The following is a 21926-nucleotide window of genomic DNA, read 5'->3' on the forward strand; positions in this document are numbered from 1 at the left end:
ATCAAAGTGAAGGTGATCTCCATTCCGAGCCAGCAGAAAGGTGGGGCCATCAGTTCCCCAGTCACAAGGAAATAAATCCTGCCAGTCCCTTGGATGACGTTGAATTTGTCCCCATTTGAGCCTCTAAGTGAAAGTGCCATCTGGCCCATACCTTGATCGCAGCCTTGAAAGACCCCAGGAAGAGCATGGTAAGTGTTTTCTTGAGTAGGGGGTCAGCTTTTGGGTTTTAGTCCTTCCTTACATTCTCATCTGAGAGAGTCTGAATGTGTTAGTTACTCGGTCGTGTACTACTCTCTGTGACTCTGTGAATTGTAGTCCCTCAGACTCTTCTGTCCTTGGAATTCTCCAGGCAAGAATACTCAACTGGGTAACCTTCTCCAGGAGGTCTTCTTGACCCAGGAATTGAACCTGGGTATCCTTCATTGCAGGCAAATTCTTTACCATCTGAGCCACCAGGAAAGCCCAGCCTTTGGGTAGTGGTTTTCTGAACCTTGATCTATTCAGCCCTAATACTTCTGCCAGTATAATTGTATGTTTATATACATAAATAAATAAATATATATATATAGAGAGAGAACAAGAAATCTGGCCTTCTTGAGATATTCAGTTTGGGCTTGGAGTCCAAATTAATTTTGCTTTGATGAGTAACAGAGTCCTCAGGAATTCAAGGAAGAGGTCATTAGGAGAGCATTTGATCTAAAAATTCTATTTGCATTCTTTCTTATGAGTCAATGAGTCTAGTGTCTCATAGGAGAAAGGAGAAGTGAAGTTGCTCGGGTGTGTCCAGCTCTTTGCGACCCCATGGACAGTAGCCTGTCAAGCTCCTCCGTCCATGGGATTTTCCAGTCTAGAATATTGGAGTGGGTTGCCATTTCCTTCTCCAGAATGTTCCTTGAGTAAAGATTCAAAGCTGGTTACTGGCACATGGAAAATGTGACAAGTATTAGAGATACCTGTTATCTGAGTACTTTGTTGACACTCAGAGAGGGCATGTGTAACAATGGTGGGGTTAAGGTTGATAGTGTACCAGCAGTATCAGTAATTAGTAATTAGTGAAATTTCTCCTTTTGAGTTGATGGGTGAAATGGGTACTTGATTCACTTTTGAAACACTGTCTGTTACAGTTTTTTCCTTCATTTTCTTGGCTAATACCGAGCAATTGTTTACTGATTGTCACTTCTGGTTACAAAGTCTGCTGGTGTCTTTATCAGAAGACTATATTAATATCTGGAATGGGAGCATCTGATTTTATCTGTAAGGGCATTAGTTTATTCTGGGCCTTATTCTGCTTTTGTTTTGAGGCTCCTTTAAAATGTATGGTATGAAATTGAAGACCTGAAAATGTGGCTGTTTTCCATCCAGTTTTTATTCATGAAATTTCCCATTTCTGGTTTAAGGCTGCTCACAAAACATGAAGAGAGAGCTGGGGTTGCAAGTGCTTCAGGATCTCCCCTTGATTCCTGTCTAAGGGCATTAAAGAGGCCATCTCTGGTGTCTCCGAGGACTTTGCTCTCTCTGCCAGCAGAACTGCACTAGAGCCCAGCGTAACTTCACAGGCAGATTTTGGTGGTAGTCTCCCAGAGACCTTGCCCATCATGTACGGTTTCTCTAAACCTCTGTTTCTATGTGGTTAGGGGTCTCAAGTCACTCTCAGGGTCTTCTTCTTCTCCCCGTTAATCCACTATTTTCTACCTGAGGCTCTTGCTAGCAGTATGAACCAGGTGATATAAACTTGGGTACCTTAGATTATACGCTCCTAGAATACTCTGTTTCTCTATAAACTTCTATCTTGTGGAGGCTTTGGGAAATCTTTGATACTGCCTCTCAGTTCAGAATGAGATCGAGGTTTACTTCAGCCATAGGGACTTGCCCTCATTTGACAGGTTTCTGGTCAGCCAGGAGAAAAGGGGAACAACTCAGGGGAAGGAAGAACAGGGCAGGGGAGAGCGGAGGGACATAGAATAGAGAAACAGGAAGAGCAGGATAAAGACCAGTAGGTTTGAGAGAGTTGTAAGTTTTTTGTGTTTTTCATTTGGCTTTTTCTGTGCCTTTGCTGTTCTCTATGAACCTTGTCTTCCCTGTGAATTTCATAAGGAAACAGATTTGGCATTTGAATTTCTTCTGGAAGCTTCTTCATGTTGATTTAAAAAATGCAAAAACTCTAGATGTTTGAGAGTTTGCCCCCCTGTTTTTCCCTAAGGGGCATCTCAAATGAACCACTGATAACAAAAGCTTTTGAAAGAATCTATTGTAATTCTAAATTATGCTTGGTGAAATCATGCCATGTAGAAAGATAAGAACCAGAGTTTGAGTTACAGATTTCATTTGTTTGAGGAGAAGTACAGTACTCACAGCACAGGCAGCCTGAGGCAAACCTTCTGTGAACATCTTATACTGGCTCATCAAATTGTGGTTGGCCATCTCGAATCAGAGACCTGGCTGTGTGCAGGGCCTTGGTGGTTGAGCATTTGGAAGGGAGATCTACCAGCCCCAGACTCCCAGGGACAAAAAACAGAGGAACGTCCTCAAGATTTTCATATGGGTTTCAATGCAGATTTTATCCTGTTTGAACACCCTTGAAACCTTCTGAACTCACTGGCTCCTGGAGCCTGCATGAAGGTGAATTTCTAGGTCCCATGATCATCTGCTTCCCAGTGAACTTGGTCTTATGGACTTTGAACAACAAAAAAAATGTTGATTCTTTTGGAGCTCTCCCCTATGTGAAAGTTTTCTTCATATTGTGGTTGGGGAGATCCCTGGGATGGCCCCCCACTTCAAAAACTGCAGTTTTTGAAGCTAGGATCTGGAACTGTGGCTTTTAGCAGGCCTTGAACTGATCCCAGTGAAACCTCCAGAATTGCCTCAAAATGCTAGTGCCCTTTACTGTAGTAGGTGCTATCAATCATAAGCTTGGTTTTGCTTCATCAACGGGTGTTCTTGGTTTTCTTTTCAGGGAGGCGTCATTCGACAAACTGTATATGAATTTCCAACCTCTGTTCATTTGAAAAATAGGGAAAAGTAGAAAGTTGAGGAAAAGAAATCCACTGTTTTTCACTATTGTCTCCTTGTATGCCTTAGGTGATTTTTAAGATCCTCTTAATACTCTTAAATAATGATGGATTTTCATTGCCTGTGTAAGTTTGACTGTGGTGTACAGTTCCCAACACCGCTTGTCTGAATGAATTTGTTAAGCTGCAATCTGTAGGATATAGTTTTCAGATAAATATTTAAAAAATAATTTTATGGAATGCCTTTTTGTTTTTCAGATAAATTTTAATAGTAGTTTTATTTCTAGTTTGCTTTTAACTATTTCTGATATAAGAAGCAATACATTTTTTCTTTTAAATTTGATTATTTTAGAATCCCGTAGTAACTCCACTTTACTTCAAAACTGCACTACTTTTCACATTGTGTAGTTTAGATTTGTTAGGTAAGAGATTGTTTTTGATGGTGTCTATGCAGACAGAGAGTTGCTGATGCAGATAAAAAGTGTAAATTTTTGGAATACCTTGTAGTTTTAGCAGCTGCATTAAGCAGTACTCTTGCATTGGAAGACTGTATGTGCTAATTATAGATAATTCCATCTTTTTAAAATCCATTCTTTCTTCTCCCCATTGATCTGTGGTATTTTTAAGGCAGTTCTTTTTCTTGGCAACTATACTCTACCTTTTTCCCTTCCAAGTGCTTGAGTGGATTCATGTGGTTTCAGTTTGTTATATCTCTCTTTAAAACATTTGTTCCTTTTCTATTCAAATAATTGAATCTTATTTGGAGGTTCCATGGAGATGGTTTACCACATTCTTTTAAACCATTGTGTGTTGTACGTAAGGAGTCTTCTGGAATGATTTCCTTTTGTCTTGTTCTTGAGACTGGAAGAAGCACAAGCTGGAATCAAGATTGCTGGGAGAAATATCAATAACCTCAGATATGCAGATGACACCACCCTTATGGCAGAAAGTGAAGAGGAACTAAAGAGTCTCTTGATGAAAGTGAAAGAGGAGAGTGAAAAAGTTGGCTTAAAGCTCAACATTCAGAAAACGAAGATCATGGCATCCGGTCCCATCACTTCGTGGGAAATAAATGAGGAAACAGTGGGAACAGTGTCAGACTTTATTTTTCTGGGCTCCGAAATCACTGCAGATGGTGACTGTAACCACGAAATTAAAAGACGCTTACTCCTTGGAAGGAAAGTTATGACCAACCTAGATAGCATATTCAAAAGCAGAGACATTACTTTGCCAACAAAGGTCCGTCTAGTCAAGGCTATGGTTTTTCCTGTGGTGATGTATGGATGTGAGAGTTGGACAGTGAACTAAGCTGAGTGCTGAAGAATTGATGCTTTTGAAGTGTGGTGTTGGAGAAGACTCTTGGGAGTCCCTTGGACTGCAAGGAGATCCAACCAGTCCATTCTGAAGGAGATCAGCCCTGGGATTTCTTTGGAAGGAATGATGCTAAAGCTGAAACTCCAATACTTTGGCCACCTCATGTGAAGAATTGACTCACTGGAAAAGACTCTGATGCTGGGAGGGATTGGGGGCCAGAGGAGAAGGGGACGACAGAGGATGAGATGGCTGGATGGCATCACTGACTCGATGGACGTGAGTTTGAGTGAACTCCGGGAGTTGGTGATGGACAGGGAGGCCTGGCGTGCTGCAATTCATGGGGTCTCAAAGAGTCGGACAGGACTGAGCGACTGAACTGAACTGATTTTGATTTGTGATGTGGAAAATGGATTAGAGCAGTGCAAAGCTTGAGTTTGGTGGGCCAATTAGAATACATTTCCTTTAATCTAGACAAGAAATGATGGGGGCCTAAAATAAGGTGTTAGAATGGAGCCAAGTTGACAGTGTGGGGAAACACTGGAGGTTGAAGATTTCATGATCCCTTAGATGTCAGGGGTGAAGCAGAGGGAAGAATCACCAGTCGTTAAATTGCTTTGTTTGGTTCTAATACCTACCTTTTTCCTGGGATATTTATTAAACTTATTTGAGTTTCTGTTGCTCTGTAAGAGAGAACAGTAATATTTGCATCTCAAAGTTATGGTAAGGTAGTTGAATGAGGTTTATACTGTAGGTTCACAGTAGTGATTATTTTTATCACCTCATTAGCCAGATTTTCAGCACTGCACTTTTGCTTTAGTAGAAAGAGCCAAATAATAAGTACAAAAAACTGGTGTGAAGGGAATCATTAAAAAAACGAAAAAAGAAAAGCTCTTTCCTAGTAATCAAAAAGTATACTGTTAGACATCAGTATCCTTTTTCCCTGCTAAACCAAGAGTAACTTTCCTGATGATGCTACAGAGGCTTTATATTTTCGGGAAAAAAAATTTATTCAACCATGTTTATTACACAGCTTTATAATTAGAGAAATGTGTGCTAAAATTTAGATTTGCAAATAAATTAAGCAGAAAGAGTCTTCTGTTTGACTCAGAGTTATCTGGAAAACACATCATCAGTGGGAGCCTATTTCTTGAACCCAGGATTGCTGGAAGTTCTGCTTTATTTTTGTATATGACTTGAGGGTCTATTAGGCTCCAGGAGTTGGTGATGGACAGGGAAGCCTGGTGTGCTGCAGTCCGTGAGGTCACAAAGAGTTGGACATGACTGAGCGACTGAACTGAGCTGAGGGTGTATAGCTTTTTGTACACAGATAGAACATTTCCCCATGATGTCTTGAAGCAGTAATTTTTTTTTTTTCTTCAAAAGCAGTGAAGGTTTTGTTCAAAAACCAGCTGATGGAAGTAAACTCCCAAATAGCTTCCCATATGGACGAGTAGCAGGACTTGGGTCCAGTGAGCCCAGAATTTGGGGTTGGTAAGTAGACTATCTGTGGTGAGAGAGGCAGGAGAGGTGTGGTCTGAATCGCAGGTGGTGGAGGTGGTATTTGACACCAACATCACTAGGAAAAAATGGGGTGTTCGGTGTCGGGGAGGACTATTTGAATCTGTCTTTGTTACAGATTTTCCTTCCCTTCTCCACCCAAGACAAGCCCCGCTCACCCACTAGGAAGAATACACAGATCAGCTGATCCACGCAAGTGTGATGGAGGTTTCCCTAGACACATTTTTTGTGGTGTTGTAGCACCAGAATCCCAGGGATGGGGGAGCCTAGTGGGCTGCCGTCTATGGGGTCGCACAGAGACACGACTGAAGCGACTTAGCAGCAGCAGCAGCAGCACCAGTATTAGTTCTGTATTCTGTATCATGCAGTTTCAGAGTGAGTGATGATCCCAGGATAGAACACCCAGGGCCAAGCAGGAGAGAAGCACACTTGATAGTTGGGGGTGCGGGCTGCCCATTTTATCAGGTTGCCAACCCTGAGTGCTTGCTTGCTTCTTGCCAGACTCTGTTCTAGTATGTTTCATCTGTTACTGATTTCATCTTCTTAATAACCCCTATGAGATACTGTGTCCATCTTACAGATGAGAAAACCTGATCCAGAGAGGCATACTGGTAGGTAGCACATACACTGTCAGTGAGTCCTCATCGGAGCCCATGCCTTTTGGCCCCAGCACCTTTGCTCTTAGCTGCTGGGCCTCACTGCCTCACAGGTGGGTGCTGTAGACCATTAACAGGTGCGCTGTGGTTAGCTGCTCAGTTGCGTCTGGACTGTGGCCTGCCAGGCTTCTTTGTCCATGGGATTCTCCCCTGGAGTGGGTTGCAATGCCCTCATCCAGGGAATCTTCCCAATCCAGGGATCGAACCCAGGTCTCCTGCATTGCAGGCAGATTCTTTACTGTGTGAGCCACCAGGGAAGCCCAAGAATGCTGGAGTGGGTAGCCTATCCCCTCTCTAGGGAATTTTTCCTATCCAGTAATCAAACTGGGGTCTCCTGCATTGCAGGCAGATTCTTTACCAGCTGAGCTACCAGGGAAACCCAGCAGGTATATTAGGCTTGCAGAAAAGGCAGCCAGTTTTTTTTTTTTTTTTAGCTTCTTTTTACATGTTTGTGATCTACTTACTTGGGGCTTCCCTGGTGGCTCAGTCGATGAAGTGTCTGCCTGCAGTGCAGGAGACCTGGGTTTGATCTCTGGGTCAGGAAGATCCCCAGGAGAAGGAAATGGCAACCCACTCCAGTACTCTTGCTTGGAAAATTCCATGGATGAAAGAGTCTGTTAGGCTATAGTCCATGGAGTCATAAAGAGTCGAACACAACTGAGCAATTTCACTTTCACTTACTTGGTTATAGCAATATCACCTACCCTTCCCACCATATTCTCTGTAAAACAGAATTTTCACTGTTTTACTCTTGGGTTGGATGATAAAGCTCTCTTAATGCAAGTTGTACTGAAATAGAGGAGTAAAAGAAATGGTTACTGGTTCTGTTGGCTTCTTTCCTCTATCTCCATTTCTTGAACTGCTGCTTTAGAATTTATAGCTTAATGCTTTCCTCCACTGCTTCCCTCATCAGTATTTCCATGCGTTAAATAACTTTAGAAACTGAGTTTAGTTCAAGGCAGATTGGCATTACAGAATGAATGACAGGAATTTTTATTGCTTGAGGAAGAGAATCAAATGATGTCATTGGATTATTTCTCCTACCTCTTGAGTTGAAGTCATCAGGTTTATTCACTCAGTTCAGTTCAGTCGCTCACTCATGTCTGACTCTTTGCGACCCCATGAATTGCAGCACGCCAGGCCTCCCTGTCCATCACCAACTCCCGGAGTTCACTCAGACTCACGTCCATCGAGTCAGTGATGCCATCCAGCCATCTCATCCTCTGTCGTCCCCTTCTCCTCTGGCCCCCAATCCCTCCCAGCATCAGAGTCTTTTCCAGTGAGTCAACTGTTCGCATGAGGTGGCCAAAGTACTGGAGTTTTCAGCTTTAGCATCATTCCTTCCAAAGAAATCCCAGGGCTGATCTCCTTCAGAATGGACTGGTTGGATCTCCTTGCAGTCCAAGGGACTCTCAAGAGTCTTCTCCAACACCACAGTTCAAAAGCATCCATTCTTCGGCGCTCAGCCTTCTTCACAGTCCAACTCTCACATCCATACATGACCACAGGAAAAACCATAGCCTTGACTAGATGGACCTTTGTTGGCAAACTGTGACCCTTCATTTTGAAAGCTAACTACCACATAAGGTTTGAGTTTTTAAAAAAATTAATGAAATGTTTATTTAAAAATCCTTATGTGGGTAGCATTATATATTTCTTTTTAACAGCAGTTTTTTTTTTTTGAAAACATAAGTTTCAAAACTTGAAATTGTGTGATGCAGTGAGAAAAGTGCTTGACTGAGAGAGAATTAAGACATGAAGGTGAATACCTGGAGTTGGTTTTGCCTAGTGTTGACAATATTTCATCAAAATGTTATGGTAGAACCCGAGCCTGTGTGGCTCTTGAGCCCCTGCTCCAGATTAATGCAGAGCACCCCCTTTCTGTGTGTCACTTAGATATGGGAATTTGGACAAGCCTCTCCGTCTCCTGGGATACAGGTTCACCCCCTTCTAACATCGATGCTCCTGAGATGAGAGTGCTGTTGGCACTGGAGTCATCATTCAGGAGATTGTCTTGTCACAACAGACTGATTTCTTTGGAGGCTGATGGATGGTTGTTTATTCATTCAACAAGTAATGTGTTGATTTGCTAAGCTCTGGGGATTCAGCAGAGAGAGCGAGTGAGCTAGTCAGGTCGCTCCTGGAGATGAAGTGTGGCAGGGGCCGTCCTAATGGAGGGGCAGGGTGTAATGTGATCATAGGGCAGTGATGCCTAACCTGGCATAGGACTGGAAAGGCTTTCTAAAGAGAGTGATGTCTGTGTGAAGCTCGAAGCAAGCACCCCTCCCTTTAAGAGAAAATGGTCATTTGTCTCTCACCTAGACTGCCGCTTCCCGGCTGGACTCCACAGATCCCGTTCCCCTCTCTCTAAAGAATTCGTCTGTTCATTCCTTCATTCCTTCTTTCACTCAACAGCTGTTTCTTGCATGTGCCAGGCATTGTTCTAGGCACTGAAAATATATCGCTGAGCCAGCAAGACAGAGATTTCTGCTCTTCTGGAGCTTACATTTTAATGGGATCAGGGCCTACGCAGGGTAAGACAATACAGAAATAATATTAATAAGTAAATTCTATGCTAAAAGTCTGCCAAAGGCTGCCAAAGCAAGTCCCCTCATTTCCTTGCTCTTAAGCTGGAGTTGATGCTTTTTCATGAGGCCTTGCCTCACTGTGCAGTGGGCTGACGCTCAGGCCCCAGTCTCCCTGACTGTGTTCCACCATGATTTCATTTCCTAGGTCTCTTTTCAAAGTCACTGCGTCTGAGAGGCCTCCTGAGACCGTTTTTGAGTTCGAGATCCCCTGCTGTCACGTGCCCTCTTCACTTCCGCAGCACGCCTCTCGGTGCTGGTTTCTTAGCTGCTCGTCTGAGAGGCCTCCTGAGACCGTTTTTGAGTTCGAGATCCCCTGCTGTCACGTGCCCTCTTCACTTCCGCAGCACGCCTCTCGGTGCTGGTTTCTTAGCTGCTGTGCAGTCATGGTTAAGATCTGTCTTTTCTTCTAGGCTATAGATTGCACGAGGACTGGGGTGTAATGTTGTAATTTTTTGCTTACGGAGGAGCTTTTCTCGTTCTGTCCTGTGCCTTCAGGGCCTAGTGTGGGCCATACAGTACTATGATTTGGTTTGGTGAAGGTGGTGAAGGAGAATAGAGTTTCTGGCTGAGCCAGGTTGGCTGAGGAAAGGCTGGAGGGAGTGCGTGGCGTTGGGATAGAGAGAGACTAGGATGGACTGGTGGCTCAGAATGACAGGAACAGGTATGGAAACGGGAGTGAAGGAGCTGAAATTTGGTTCTGAGGCAGCGAGAAGTCATGAAAATGTGAAGCAGATATTGGGAATATACTATATTTTGTGGGGCTTGCCTGGTGGCTCAGCAGTAAAGAACTCACCTGCCCGTGCAGGAGACCGAGATTCAGTCGCTGGGTTGGGAAGATCCCCTGGAGAAGGAAATGGCAACCCACTCCAGTATCCTTGCCTGGGAGAAATCCCATGGACAGAGGAGCCTGGTAGACTGTCCATGGGGTCGCAAGAGTTGGACATGACTGAACAACTAAATCACCACCATCACTGTATTTAGTTAACAGTTAGTGCTCTGGAAATCACTAGTTAGATGATTGGAATAACACCTTCAAGTGTGGCAGATTGGCTTTCTAAAAAGGACTTATTTTATTTATGGCCCCGCTGGATCTTTGTTACTATGCATGGGGCTTTCTCTAGTTCCAGCGAGCGGGGGCTGCTCTTCGTCGTGGTGCTTGGGCTTCTCACTGCAGTGGCTTTTCTTGGTGCGGCTCCCAGGCTCTAGAGCTCTGGCTCTGTAGTTGTGGCGCACAGACTTAGGTGTCCCCTGGCTTGTGAGCTCTTCCCGGACCAGGGATCGAACCTGTGTCCCCTGTATTGGCAGGTAGATTCTTTACCATTGAGCCATCAGGGAAGCCTTGATTTAATTTTTGAATTATGAACGTAGTGTGAAATTTTTATCTTTATGTTTTTTTTTAAAGTTCAATGTGAAACTAAGGGTATGCAATGAGAAGTAAAATTTCCCCCTTTCCCCCAGCTCTCAATCCTATTTTTGAGCAGTTACTCAAGCTGAGTTTTTTAATATGTCTATACGTAGGTTTTTCTAAGCGCTGATGTATGTTTTTCTATCTTAATGTAGATGAGGTCTGTGTACTCTCCTCTAACTTTCCCTTCCTCCCACAGTGTATATTGTAGTTGGCATCTCTTTAGTGTGTGAGAGTTATCTTCTTGAAACCTAAATCTGAACCGTCTTTCTCCTGCCTGGTGCCAAGGCATTTGAACCGGGACCGAATCCCATAAGGTCCTGTCAGAGCAGAGCACAGCTGCTACCTGTATTGATGCTTCCTCCTGCCCTTTTCTGCCACGTCCTTACTGTGCCTCTGCACCAGCTTTCTAGACTAGGGTTTTCACGCATGTTGTTCCTTTTGTCTAGAATTCTTTCTTTTGAATCTTCCCATGGTGGCTAACTGCCGTTCCCTTTGGGTTTCAGTTTAAATTTTACTTTGGAAGTCCCCTGTCTGAGCGATCTTTCTGAAGTGGGTTCTCCCTCTTACTGGCTCCCTCTGTACCCTTGGTTTCCATGGAACATTTATTTCAAGTCTCATTGGATTTGTTTACTCTCTTTTCTGTTTCACTTATTTGGCTGTATGTTCCTTGAGGGCAAAATCTATTTCATGTGGTATTTCCCTGTAAATATTTTCCTAATTAATGCACAAATGGATGAATAAGAACAGATGGAGCAATCTCATTTTTTTAAAAGGCTGTGTAGTATTCCATGTTGATATGTGTACCATTTATGGTACCAGTTTACCAGTTTCCTTAGTTAAGGCCTTTTAAGTTTTTTTTTTTTTTTCTCTTCTGATTTTCTTTCCTTACCAAACCACCACCAACCAAGTGAAAATAATAAATGTCTTTATATATGTCTCTTCGTGCGTGCATGTGACTATATCTGTAGAATAACTTCTCCAAAATGAAATTTCTGGGTCGAAAGATGTATGCCCTCAAACTTTTGATAGATACTGACTGTTTCTTTTTAAAAAGATTATACCCAATAGGGAGAGTAGTGCTAGTTCTCCTTCAGGTCACTGCTCTTGGCTCTTCGCAGATGCTGGTGGATGAAAAGTACTGTCTGGTAATTATGATTAAAGTTGAACATATTTTATATGTTACCCTTTTAAATTTCATTTAATGTAAACTTCTTATTTCATCCTTTGCTCATTTTTTCCTGATGACTGTTAGTCTTTTTCTTGTTGGTTTAATTCTTTTTACTAAGAATTGTTTTTCTACCTCTAGCCCCGTAGGGGCTTCCCTGGTGGCTCAGATGGTAAAGAATCTGCCTGCAATGCAGGAGACCTTGGTTCAATCCCTGGGTTGGGAAGATCCCTGGAGAAGGAAATGGCAACCCACTCCAGTATTCTTGCCTAGAGAATCTCATGGACAGAGGAGCCTGGCGGACTACAGTCCATGGGGGTCGCAAAGAGTCAGACACGACTGAGTGACTTATCAACTTCCCTCACTTTCAGCCCTACAAGGAAGTTACACTGTGGGATGTGTCAGTGCCATTGAATTTTGAGCTATATCGGGCTTTTTATCCCTTTAAAAGTAGTTTTATAAATATATGTGCTGAAGGAACATATTGGAACCAGGTATACTTAATAGTTTATTATTGAAACTGGTAATAGAGGTTTTTAGTGTCTAGTACATAATATGTTCTTAACAAAATAATTCTGCAATGAATTATTGACAAGTGAAAAGCTAATTTTAAAGACTATTGATTTTACTTGGAAGGTCATTTAGTGAATTTGCTTTTCGTAGTAGGAAAACTTAAGCGTTACCGATTAGTTAAGACACAAGATTATTTTGTGGTGGTTTATACAAGAGTTGGATTTGTAACAGCTGAAGAATTTTTAGAAGTTTTGCTTTGTGTAAATGATACCTCTCTCTGTACACAGTCCATCCCTAATATTTATATATAAATGCATGTTAAAATATTACTAATGAGCTAATATTTGCCTGTTAGTTCTCTCAAGGTAATGAACCTTTTAGATAGCAGGGTTTATTTTTTTCTTTGAATATCTTTTGCAAATATACTATTACTCGTTTGAAAGAAAAGACATGTTAAAAGTTTCCTTCTAGACTTCTTATAATCCAGTCTCCATCAGCCAGTACTGTTCCTGTATTTTGTTCATGAGGCACTAATTGTCTGCATTTGGCAGGTTTAACACTTCCTGACAGAGAGGCTATTAAGGGGAAGTATTCTCCAATAACTGTCAGTGGCTTGAACAAAGAACCTTCAAACTCAATGTGTGGAAACCACTAACATTCTTAAATGACCCTTTTCATGGAATTTTATCCCTTTAAGCTAAAATTTGGAGAATGTAGGGTCAGCGAAAACAGCAAGGTGTAATAAAGCAGTAAACCTTGATTTTTTTTTTTTTTTGCAGGAAGGGGATAGAATGGGAAGTATAGATTTATCTCTGACTTGAAAACAATTGTTATTTGGAAAATCTCATTAGCAGATGTGACTGCTTGGAGTTAAAAAAAAAAAAAAGACTTAAAACTGATGTCGCTTTCAGGACCGCTTTGAACTTAACAAGCACCTATTTGGGGAGCAGACTGGCTAATGAAAGGAAATTAAATTTTTCTGACAACTTCCCCTGCCAGCCTCCTTATTCAGGGGATGTTATTAGGTACTGAAGACTTTTAAGGAAGATTTTTTTTTTTTTTTTTTATTAGACATGAATGAACCAGTTATAAACATCCCCCGCCCCCATTTTGAGGGAGGATTCTGACATGGTTACTCTACATTTTTAAAGTATTAACGTAAAAGCTTAAAAAAAAAAAAAATACCAGCGTTTACTTTGATAGTTTAAAGTTATTTTCCAAAAATTCAGGCTTTCTTACCAGCCAGTGGTTTCAAAACATTATTGTCATTCCTTGTGATAGTTTATGTCATCAAGTTATTTAAAAAGTTAAATTTATTAGGATTTACTTGAATTTAACATCTTTTCAGCTTTTCTTTGCTGTTTATGGGGGAAGTGTATCGGGAATGTCCTATGTTGGGCATGTTAGGTGAGAGTCACTGATCAATGAAATAGTTTAGATTCAAGGCAAGTTTCTGTGCATTCAATAGCATTGGTCGCTATTCACCAATGAATAATCCTTGCTTTCATAAACGCTTACCTTGTACTGTTTTATTTGTTACTGAAATAAAGCTGACTCACAGTGTTACTGTGTGCTGTTTTAGAATGCATTTCCTTTCCTTGGCTTTTGGGAAGATCCCCCCTCTACTAGATCATGGAATTTAAGATTTTTAATTTCTGTTGACAAGGTGCAACTGGTAAAGATAAAATTATGTACCCAAAAAAAGGACACAAAAAAAGTAATGGAGATTACTAAAGGAATTTTTTTGAGGGGAACAATTGGCAATTCCTATAGATACTGGAAATTTAGTTACTTTATTTCTGGAAAATCTGTCAAGCTCCTCCCAAACAATAGAGAATCAACTCCCCCTGCTGACAGAATCAAGGAAAACATGACGTGTAAATATCAGAGACAAACGAGCTAGCTGTGGACAAGCTTTAATGGTCTGATTTATGATTCAGTATTGATTGTAAACATCTAAATTCTGCCCTTAAATTCCAGCCACTGCACCAAATCATTTGACATTTCTGGTAGTGCTTCCTGCCAGCTCATTTCCAACTGCTTTGAGTTTCTTAATATAATAATGATGAGGTAGAATTTACATTCCACTTATGGTATTAATTTTACATTTCTCTGACTGAAAAGAGTTAGAAGGTTGTAAAATTGAACATTAAATGAATCGGAGGAGACAGTAGTGCAATATATGACTGCCCTAAAGACATTGTGCAATGGCTGATGGGATTAATGTTGAGTCTCATTTCCTGCTTTTTCAGGATGCAGATGAAGCTGTCAGAATTGCAAGGGAAATTGGTAAGTTCTTAAATTAACTTTGGTTGAGTTTCTGTGTCTTTCAGCAGATACGGTTGAGTGAACACGTAATACCTAATTCCCAGAGAGCAAATAGTACTTTAATAGTTTCAGGATTCTGATGAGTTGTTCCTCTGAAAGAATTTATCAGCAGCATCACCATATTCTATTATTAATGTGAACTTTAAAGAGTTAGTTTGACCTTCATGATAGTTCTTTTGTAAGATGAAGTCACTGGCTAATTAAAAGAAGAAATTGTCTTAATCGTTCTTGAGACTGGATGGAATGTAAGTTTATACATATGTAGTAGACCACAAGTTACTTAAGGGCACTCATGATTAAAATGAGGATTTCCTCTTTGACAAGGCTCTTCAAGTTTTTACTTTTTCTTAAGATGTTAAATATCAACTTTATAATCTTGCTAGGAAAGAGAAAATAGAATGTGAGAGATTAGAACAGAATATTCTATATTGGAATAAAAGGTAAGCTGAAGAACATTTTAATGACTGTTTTACTTGCCTGTTTTATGTATAATTGCACTGGGCCAGTGCTTCCTGACTTTTTATTTTCAAAAATATCCCTGGCACTCTTGACAACTAGTGTATTTTTAGTGCCTGGTAATTAAGAAAATGCAAGGGCCTACCATTACCATGGATTAGTATTGCTGTTGAATAACTGTGGTGTTGTATTAATCAGTTTGTATTTGTTTACATTTGATAGAAATTTGTCGGAATATGAGAGAGATTAGATAATGTTTGCTAGCTGGGCATTCCCAGCATCTCAGCATTCCTGAGCTGATAGAGCCAAACTTTCAGCACCCCACATTAACATTTCTTTAGTCCTGTTTTCTCACTAGATTGATTGTTTAGAGTTATTTTATTCATTGATTTGGCTGATTTGACTGATACAGGTCCTGGAGTTGAGACCAGACCCCAGAAAATCTTATTTTATCTGACTGTAACAGCTCTTCATTTAATCATTTCTCCAGGCTCATCAAAAAGCATTTCAGTACTTCACAGGAAGATTTGCTAGATTCTGAATAAGTTGAACTACATGGGCCTATTTTGGGGTTTATGCCTTTAAGAAAATCAACAGTTTCTCTCTGTGGTTTGAAATCACTGGCATTCTCCATAGCCTAAGAGGCTGTCACCTATCTGCTGGCTTTTGCGGACACCCTCCTAAAATAATTTTATTTCGTTGTGTACTTCTAAATGTCAAAAATCATCTTTCTGGTTCTCGTTTAGGTATTATTATTATCTATGTAATGGGATGTAATAGTAATATCACAGTAGTATCTACACAAAAAGAGCAGAATATTTGGAGGAATTTTTGAGAAATACAAAGAGATTAGGATAAAATCTTGAATTACACTGGTTTGTCACAATTTAAATTGTGAATCTTCAGCTCTTGAAAATGTCCTTTGTGTAAATGACAGATTGCTTAGCTTGCTGTTTCATGTTTTGTCTTCCACTTAAAAAAAAAAAAAAACCTGTAGCCTTTAAAATAACCAGTTAATCACAATGGGACTCTGACCAGTTCTCATCACTTGGCTTTCTTCCTTTAATATTTTAATGCTGTGCTTAACCGCACTGCCCACCCCCCGACTTCAGTTTTATACTTCCTGAGGTTATTTTCAATTTGAGGCTCTTTTTTTAATATCTGGGCACATCCTTTATGGGCCTTTCTCTTTCCTATCTTTCCTCTAATTCTTCCTCACTTGCTTCTTCTCATTTGTGAAATGAATGATTGCCATCATGGCTATTAAATATAAGGGTGCTAGTGTTTTGCTTATGCTGAAAGAAAGGGAAGCCATAAAATTTGAGGTGAAATAAAACATAATAAAGAACAGGGCAGGGTCATCAACTTTATAAAGCTTTTGGAATTCCCCTGAAAACCCCTTCTGAATCACTCTGAAACCTCCCATAAAACCTTTTCCCTCAAGTGCCAGCTTCTAAAATAAGTGAAATTACATGCTATTAAAGTTTCTGGGTTTTCTGTACTGTTTGGCGATTCATCACTTTTATACTAATTTTATTGAGATATATCACATTTTAACTATATTTTGAGTTCAGTGACTTCTCGTGAGTTTGTCTAAGAGTTGAACTGAACATTGATTCCCTGGTAAAATATGTTCCCTTTTCTGAACAACTGAAATGTAATCATGCCTCTCACACCTACCCATTTGTAGGTTGTGGATGGTCATAACTATTCATAGATTCCTCTGTTTTACTGTCTTTCTGGGTTATGTGGTGAAAATGAAATTGATCTTTTCTGTGGTTTCCTTCTCTCTCACATCTGTGCTTCTTTTCTTTTCTTCTGTGCTGCCCAAGGAGGAAACTACTGGCTGGAGCATTGATGAATTAGGTGTCTTTTGCATAATAGTAGCTCTTGTTTATGGAGCATTTTTTCCCCAGTAGCAGGCAGTTTTGTGAATGTTATTTCTAATGCTAATTCTCCTCTTAATTATTTTCATTTACATTTAAGAAACAAAGGATTAGAAATGGTAAGTAATTTGCTCAAGGTCACAGAGCTACTGAGTGGTGGGTGCTTCAAATTTAGGTTCATTTAGCTCCGGGGACCATGTATTTTTCAAGATACTTTGGTAAAACTAATAGGATTAGAGGATGCGGGCTAAAATTTGAGTTGCCATTTTGTGTCAAATAGTACAAGGCATGTTATATGTGGAATTTAAGAGTCAGATAGGCTCTTATCATTGTCAGGGTGAGAGACAGTTAAGACTTAATATGTTACTTTTGTGTACTTTTTTTTTTGGTCTTCCTTGTCTCCCTCATCCTCACTCCTGATATTTTCCCTTTGACCTCTCTAAGTTGAAGATACAAGACCTATTGATCCCGAGTTTATCTTTAACCCTAGAGATAAACAACAGCAATCAGTGAGCTTGATTTGCATTACAGTTTGATCTGGATCAAAGGTCCTTAATACAATCAGGCCAAAATTGATTCTTGAAAGAAAAAGAAATTGTAAATTTCAACTCTGTCTTTAACGACTTCCAGATTATTCTAATTCCTTTTTTTGGCCTGTCTTTCTCACAGTTACAAATCATACCCAATTTAAGTGAAAATTTTTTGGTCCTCAAGTCATCATACTCCAGACCTGCTTCTCACCAGGGTTTCTACATCTGATATTTCACTCCACATACTCAGTGGCTAACGCTAAATCCCGAGATCTATCGTGGTGCCCTTTCCCTGTCATCCTCTTGTCACGCTACCGATAGATACGGTCACTTCTTCATTCAAAATATCTCCCATATTCACTGCTCACTGTCTTGACTACCAACACTCTCCTCCAGATTACCATTATTCTGGAAGGGACTATGATAATAGTTTCTCTACTTCTTAAACCCTTTGAAGCCATTCTTCACATAGCAGTCTGTGTGATATTTTAAAACTCTAAATAATAAGGAAATAATAAGGACTCACCCCATCTCATTCCACCCAGTCAATTCCTGCTTTAAACCCATTAATGTCTTTCCATTGCACTTAGATAAAATGAAAATTCCTTGTTGGGACTACAAACCCAGAATGATTTGACATCTGCCTTTCTCTCCAATCCCATTTTATACCACTCCCTTCCTTGCCTACCATACTATAGTCACTAGCTTTCTTGAACACATCAAACTTAGAATACGTTTTTGGGGATAGAGTGGGAAGTCTAGAACACTCTTGCTGATATCTTTCATATCTTGGCTTAAGTGTCATGTATTCAAGAGAAGACACTCTGACATTTCTAGTCAGTCATTCTGTTTTATAACCGTATTCTAAATCTCTGTAAAGTACTCATGACTTTTGGATATTTTTCTTGCTTCTTAATTTTTTCCTGGTGTATTATTTTGAAAATTTTCAATCAGACAATATTTTAAAAGAATTTTACAGTGTATTCCCATAGGTGCTATGCTGTGCTCACCTGTGTCCGACTCTTTGCGACCCCATGGACTGTAGCCTGCCAAGCTCCTCTGTCCATGGGGATTTTCCAGGCAAGAATGCTGGAGAGGGTTGCAATGCCCTTCTCCAGATCTTCCCAACCCAGGGATCAAACCTGGGTCTCCCACATTGCAGGCAGATTCTTTACTGTGTGAGCCACAGCAGGGAAGCCCAAGAATACTGGAGAGGGTAGCCTATCCCTTCTCTAGGGTAACTCTCTGACCTAGGAATTGAAACAGGGTCTGCTGCATTGCAGGCAAATTCTTTACCAACTGAGCTACCAGGGAAGCCCCATGTACTTATATTCCCAACACCAAAACTCCATTATTAATCTTTTGCTAAATTGGCTTTATTGCTTATTTGTTTAACTATTTAAATTTTGGTGTATTTCATAGTACATTGCAAATACCAGTATGCATCCTGCTAAATACTTGAATATACATGTCATTAACTTAATTCAGTATTTGTATACAATTTGGTTATTTTAAGGCAAACTTTGTATACAGTTAACGTGAACACATCTGAAGTATGTATTTATTGATTTTGATATATGCATACCCCAAACACCATCAAGATGTTGAACATAACTGTCATACTCAGTTGACGTTGAACATTCCCTCATACTCAGTGCTTGTCAGTCCTCACTCCCCCCACAACCGGGTTTAGAGACAACCTGTTCTCAATTTTTATACCAAATATTCTGTTCAGTCGCTCAGTCGTGTCCAACTCTTTTCGATCCCATGGACTACAGCATGCCAGGCCTGCCTGTCCATTACCAACTCCCGGAGTTTACTCAAACCCATGTCCATTGAGTCGATGATGCCATCCAACCATCTCATCCTCTGTCGTCCCCTTCTCCTCCCGCCTTCAATCTTTCCCAGCATCAGGGTCTTTTCAAATGAGTCAGTTCTTTGCATCAGGAGGCCAGAGTATTGGAGATTCAACTTCAGCATCAGTCCTTCCAATGAATATTCAGGACTGATTTCCTTTAAGATGGACTGGTTGGATCTCCTTGCAGTCCAAGGGACTCTCAAGAGTCTTCTCCAACACCACAGTTCAAAAACATCAATTCTTCAGTGCTCAGTTTTCTTTAAAGTCCAACTCTCACATCCACATGTGACTACCGGCAAAACCGTAGCCTTGACTAGATGGACCTTTGTTGGCAAAGTAATATCTCTGTTTTTTTAATATGCTATCTAGGTTGATAATAACTTTTCTTCCAAGGAGCAAGCATCTTTTAATTTCGTGGCTGCGGTCACCATCTGCAGTGATTTTGGAGCCCCAAAATAAAGTCTGTCACTATTTCCACTGTTTCCCCATCTATTTGCCATGAAGTGATGGGACCAGATGCCATGATCTCAGTTTTCTGAATGTTGAGCTTTAAGCCAACTTATCACTCTCCTCTTTCACTTTCATCAAGAGGTTCTTTAGTTCTTCTTCGCTTTCTGCCATAAGGGTGGTATCATCTGCATGTCTGAGGTTATTGATATTTCTCCAGGCAATCCTGATTGCAGCTTGTGCTTCCTCCAGCCGAACATTTCTCATCATGTACTCTGCATATAAGTTAAATAAGCAGGGTGACAATATATAGCCTTGACGTACTCCTTTCCTGATTTGAAATCAGTCTGTTGTTCCATGTCCAGTTCTAACTGTTGCTTCCTGATCGCATACAGATTTCTCAGTAGGCAGATCAGGTGGTCTGGTATTCCCGTCTCTTTAAGAATTTTCCATAGTGTGGTGATCCACACTGTCAAAGGTTTTGGCATAGTGAATACAGCAGAAGTAGATGTTTTTCTGGAATTCTCTTTGCTTTTTATATGATCCAACGGATGTTGGCAATTTGATCTCTGGTTCCTCTGCCTTTCCAGCTTGAACATCTGGAAGTTCATGGTGCACGTACTGTTGAAGCCTGGCTTGGAGAATTTTGAGCATTACTTTACTAGCGTGTGAGATGAGTGCAGTTGTGCGGTAGTTTGAGCATTCTTTGGAATTGCCTTTCTTTGGGATTGGAATGAAAACTGACCTTTTCCAGTCCTGTGGCCACTGCTGAGTTTTCCAAATTTGCTGATGTATTGAGTGCAGCACTTTCACAGCATCATCTTTTAGGATTTGAAAGAGCTCAACTGGAATTCCATCACCTCCACTAGCTTTGTTTGTAGTAATGTTTCTTAAGGCTGACTTGACTTCACATTCCAGGATGTCTGGCTCTAGGTCAGTGATCACACCATCGTGATTATCTGGGTCATGAAGATCTTTTTTGTATAGTTCTTCTGTGTATCCCCTGGAGAAGGAAATGGTAACCCACTCCAGTATTCTTGCCTGGAGAATCCCATGGACAGAGAAGCCTGGTAGGCTACGGTCCATGGGGTCGCAAAGAGTCAGACACGACTGAACGACTTCACTTTCTTTCTTTATGTGTATTCTTGCCACCTCTTAATATCTTCTGCTTCTGTTAGGTCTATACCATTTCTGTCCTTTATTGTGCGCATCTTTGCATGAAATGTTCTCTTGGTATCTCTCATTTTCTTAAATCTCTAGTCTCTCCCATTCTATTGTTTTCCTCTATTTCTTTGCATTGATTGCTGAGGAAGGCTTTCTTATCTCTCCTTGCTATTCTTTGGCACTCTGCATTCAAATGGGTATATCTTTGTTTTTCTCCTTTGCTTTTCACTTCTCTTCTTTTCACAGCTATTTGTAAGGCCTCCTAAGACAGCCATTTTGCTCTTTTGCATTTGTTTTTCTTGGGGATGATCTTGATCCCTGTCTCCTGTATAGTGTCATGAACCTCTGTCCATAGTTCATCAGGCAGTCTATCTATCATATCTAATCCCTTGAATCTATTTGTCACTTCCACTGTATAATTGTAAGGGATTTGATTAAAGTCATATCTGAATGGTCTAGTGGTTTTCCCTACTTTCTTCAATTTAAGTCTGAATTTGTCAATAAGGAGTTCATGATCTGAGACACAGTCAGCTCCCTGTCTTGTTTTTGCTGCCCGTATAGAACTTCTCCATCTTTGGCTGCAAAGAATATAATCAGTCTGATTTCCATATTGACCATCTTGTGATGTCCATGTGTAGAGTCTTCTGTTGTGTTGTTGGAAGAGGGTGTTTGCTATGACCAGTGTGTTCTCTTGGCAAAACTCTATTAGCCTTTGCCCTGCTTCATTCTATACTCCAAGACCAAATTTGCCTGTTATTCCAGGTATTTCTTGATTTTCTCCTTTTGCATTCCAGTCCCCTATAATGAAGAGGACATCTTTTTTGGGTGTTAGTTCTAGAAGGTCTTGTAGGTCTTCATAGAACTGTTCAGCTTCAGCTTCTTCAGCATTACTGGTTGGGGCATAGACTTGGATTACTGTGATATTGAATGGTTTGCGTTGGAAACGAAGAGATCATTCTGTTGTTTTTGAGATTGCATCCAAGTGCTGCATTTCGGACTCTTTTGTTGACCATGATGGCTACTCCATTTCTTCAAAGGGATTCTTGCCCACAGTAGTAGATATAATGGTCATCTGAGTTAAATTCAC

The 21926-nt window shown here is 40.6% G+C and overlaps 1 protein-coding gene across 5 annotated transcripts in view; it reads left to right on the forward strand.

The window, feature by feature from the left end:
* PCCA (propionyl-CoA carboxylase subunit alpha) overlaps window positions 1-21926 on the forward strand; it is a 420685-nt gene that overhangs the window by 164222 nt on the left and 234537 nt on the right. For all 5 annotated transcript variants that reach the window (XM_059892112.1, NM_001083509.1, XM_024999954.2 and 2 more), the window contains one exon: window positions 14423-14459. In XM_059892112.1, the coding sequence (XP_059748095.1) occupies window positions 14423-14459 (37 nt within the window). The remainder of the gene's footprint in view (window positions 1-14422; window positions 14460-21926) is intronic.

The sequence above is a fragment of the Bos taurus genome, chromosome 12 (genome assembly GCF_002263795.3).
Source record: "Bos taurus isolate L1 Dominette 01449 registration number 42190680 breed Hereford chromosome 12, ARS-UCD2.0, whole genome shotgun sequence".
NCBI classification, from domain to species: domain Eukaryota; kingdom Metazoa; phylum Chordata; class Mammalia; order Artiodactyla; family Bovidae; genus Bos; species Bos taurus.